At 32.7% G+C, this 4214-nt stretch overlaps 1 protein-coding gene across 1 annotated transcript; it reads left to right on the forward strand.

Moving 5' to 3' along the window:
• The first annotated feature begins 1031 nt into the window (after positions 1 to 1031).
• Positions 1032 to 3972, forward strand: LOC149927402 (U-scoloptoxin(01)-Er1a-like). Its single transcript, XM_090159615.1, has 3 exons — positions 1032 to 1254; positions 1418 to 1452; positions 3573 to 3972. Exons 1-3 carry the CDS (start codon positions 1209 to 1211, stop codon positions 3852 to 3854), a joined length of 363 nt encoding a protein of 120 aa, XP_090015741.1. The 5' UTR covers positions 1032 to 1208; the 3' UTR covers positions 3855 to 3972.
• Positions 3973 to 4214: the final 242 nt, after the last annotated feature.

A 4214-nucleotide genomic window follows, 5' to 3' on the forward strand; every position in this document is an offset into this window, starting at 1 on the left:
GAATACTAAATAAATAAGAAAATTAATTAAATAATGAATACTAAATAAATAAGAAAATTAATTAAATAATGAATACTAAATAAATAAGAAAATTAATTAAATAATGAATACTAAATAAATAGGTAAATTTATTAAATAATGAATACTAAATAAGTAAATTAATTAAATAAATAAGTAGATAAATAAATAATTAAATAAATAAATAAATAAGTAAATAAATAAGTAAGTAAATAAATAAGTAAATAAATAAGTAAATAAATAAATTAGTAAATAAATAAGTAAATATAATAATAAATAAATATTATTATGCGTAAAAATCAATCGTAGATCCTACAAAGAGAACATCGAATGCGAACAGATCTCTATCATCGGAACCCCGCTATGTCATATTTTGTAGAAAAATAAATAAAAATTCGGAAATATTCCCAGGAACCGAGCGTTTTGATAAAAAGAGATTAGTGTTCTAGTATTATAGTGTCGGTTATAAATCAGATAGCCCGCAACAGGCAGCTCCCAATGGAGCCTTCTCCATCTTTCAGCCAGTACGACGCGTTTTTTGGAATATTTGGAAGAATCGGGAGAGGGAGAAGTTTACCATGGCGGAAGCACGTCTAACCAGAAAGATGAGTCGCCGCGGACTCCAAATTCGCCCCCCCACTTACATTCCTCTCTACCACCAGAGAAAGGAGCTTATTAAGAAGCCGACCCACTGACCGGGTCATGTCAGTAGCCACGCACGGCTAGAACGAACTGCCTTTTTCACGCGAACTGCAAACGCCGAACTTCATCTTTCTCAAAACTTTGAAATTTCTTACCCGATCGCCGCCTTTAACGGTAGTCTCTGTCGGAACGGGACAACCAAGTTTAAGGGGGTGGAATAAGGTGGGGGCCAAAATGGGTCGAACCCCCGGGCAAGGATGTCCCGTCTTCTCATTGGGTTTCGTTTTTTTTAAAAAGGCTACTTCAAAGATCTTCATAAAGTTCCGATTGGAAGTAAAAGTGAAATTTCTTCAACGCAGATTTAATACTCGTGTCTCCGTGTTGGTGGATGACGCTACTTTCCGACTGTTTCGTCACCGTCAACTCCAGGATTTATTCGCCCCAGAAATAGCACCAGGGCTGCCACCGGTGAAAGCTCGACTCCTCAACCGTCTCCTATAAAAAGGATCTTTTTGATAAATTCATCCATCTATAGCAACTTCAACAAAATGAGAACAACAACGCATGGTCTGGTCCTGGCTTTGTGCTGTGCCGGTATTTATATTTCACTTTTATATTATTTCGATATTAAAAAAAATATATCGTGGGCCAAACAGGCACCTATCAAGATTTTGGACTAGCTTATTTTAGGGGCCTATTTTAAGTTAAATATATTTATATTGTTTTTAATATTTTTTTTTCTCCAAACGTGACGAAGCTTTCGCTATCGTGATTGGTAAAGTGATACACAGGGTAAGTTTCTTTTTTTTTAGTTATAAATTTGCTATAGGCTATCCACCCTGCGAACAATTTTATTTTTACGTTTATTATCTTAGGCTGTATTGTAACTTTGTAAAGAATTGGGGTTGCCAGTGGGGGCCATTGTATTGACAGTATACCCGGAGATAGTCAAACGTGACTATTAATAAAATTATATTAGGCCTAGCCGTGTTTCTTGCCATCGCGAAACGTCTCTTGATTAAGGGATCTTTTTGCGAGATCACAAACACTTTTTAATTATAATAGCGTAGATAAATAAATTCCGCGGAACCAGGACCTTGGCGTTTTTAAAAACGCGTCACTTTTTGACGGCCTGCAACTATACTATTCCTCCACACAGGCCCGTAGCAATGCCCCCTAAAAAATAAATGTTGCCCCCACCTGCCCCCTCAATTTAATCCATTTCACCTCAAAGAATATTCTCTGCCCCTTCATCTTTATTAGTTTTTTACACTTCTATTCGTTGAAATCTTTCTTTTGGACCACTTGTCTTTGTCTAAGGTTTAGATCGTTATTTATAGGTAACTATTTCTTAATAAAATAAAAGTTGTAGAATGGTCTGTTTCAGAAAGCAAGGTTTTTTTTGTTGAACACCAAAAACATTTCACGGCGCCACTTATGTTAATTTTCGAAATTAGGTAACGAAAAAAATGTGCCCCTTCACAAAAAGACTGCCCCCTTAACGAAATTTTTCTGGCTACGGTCCTGCCTCAACATTTATTTAAGGGACCCATTTACCTTTATCAAGAGAGAAGTTCATTTTACGGGGTAACGCCATAAGAGGACGATTTTAAAATTACAAAATTCGAGCCAGATGGCGTCAGCAGTATGAAACGTCGAAATTTTTAATTATTTAAAACTCGCTAAAAATATTTTTTTTCATGTTACTTTTTATTCCGGATTTTATCCCAGTGGCAAGTTTTGTTTATAGTTTTTAAATAAAACAGTTCTTAAAATAGTGTAAGAAAATATTTTCGTTAATTTATTGCCTTGGGACCGAAAAGGTTAAAATTAGCGCCATCTTGTTTAAATAAAAATATGAAATTAGAACCTCTAAAGGCTTCGCTCTAAATATAAGTATATAAGTTTATATAAGGTAACTGGAATATATTATTGAAGTAACGGGAAACTCACTAAAATGCCATGATGTTGAAAACTAAAATCTATATCGTAGTCTACCTTTCAAATCTAACTAGTTTATTTGTCTTAAATCACAATTAAATCATGATTAAGATGACTGAATGGATTAAATCATGATTAAATCACAATTAAATCATGATTAAGATGACTGAATGGATTAAATCATGATTAAATCACAATTAAATCATGATTATGATGACTGAATGGATTAAATCATGATTAAATCACAATTAAATCATGATTAAGATGACTGAATGGATTAAATCATGATTAAATCACAATTAAATCATGATTAAGATGACTGAATGGATTAAATCATGATTAAATCACAATTAAATCATGATTAAGATGACTGAATGGATTAAATCATGATTAAATCACAATTAAATCATGATTAAGATGACTGAATGGATTAAATCATGATTAAATCACAATTAAATCATGATTAAGATGACTGAATGGATTAAATCATGATTAAATCACAATTAAATCATGATTAAGATGACTGAATGGATTAAATCATGATTAAATCACAATTAAATCACGATTAATTCGAGTTTGAGATGATTAACTCACAATTAAATCACGATTAATTCGAGTTTGAGATGATTAACTCACGATTAACCTGAATATATCGTGATTAAAAATAAATATATTCCAAAAATTAGATCGTTATTAAATCAATTAAATCTTGATTAAGTCGATTAAATCACGATTAAAAGGTTAGATAGCTATAAATCGGATTAAGTATTAAATCACGATTAAAATGATTTAAGAAAGTTAATCGGATTGAAAGAGGAGTGAGTTTTTCGTAACTTCAATAATAATTTCCAGTTAATTATATTCATAATGACAAAAATTAGTCTTTCTATATACAAGGTATTTTTAGTTTTCGGTTAATAACTTGAGCTTTTTAACTAAAATTACGCGATTTGATTTTGCTTTTTTTCCAGAGCAAACGTTGGGAGGAATTCGACAACATCGAATTCAACTTCGATTGCAATGACAGATCAATTGGTTTCTACGCCGACATGGAACACGATTGCAAATTCTTCCACATGTGCGACGCTTATGGTCGCCGAGTACCGCATGTCTGCCCCAACAACACCATGTTCAACCAGAGATTCAGAATCTGCGACTGGAGTTACAAGGTCAAATGCGACGACTCGCCCAAATACTTCGGACTCAACGACCTCACTTACGAAACGGACGCGCCACCAGCGGATAAAAATTAATTTAAAAAACAAATATCACCAACGAATTTTGAAAATGAAAAACCCAATTCCATAAAAACAAATATTTTTATAAACTCTGTCATCGAAATATTATAGATCATAGTTTTGTTTTCTGTAAAATAAAATCTCGCTATTTTAAAAATAAAAGTCTTGTACAAAATCAGCGTACTTAAATTATTATAACTCATTATTAACTAGCTCAATTAGCAAGTACGTAATTAAAGTAAGTAATTAAAAACACGTTCATTATTTATACTAATTCAGGAAGCTAATCAAACTGATAATTGCGGCGTATGTATTATCGTTAGGATGGTTTCCAGTTTTTCGAGTTTGAATGATGTAGCGAGGAACGGAAGGTTA

Source organism: Leiobunum rupestre, chromosome 9, assembly GCF_980474605.1.
Source record: "Leiobunum rupestre chromosome 9, qqLeiRupe1.1.hap1, whole genome shotgun sequence".
Lineage (NCBI taxonomy): Eukaryota > Metazoa > Arthropoda > Arachnida > Opiliones > Sclerosomatidae > Leiobunum > Leiobunum rupestre.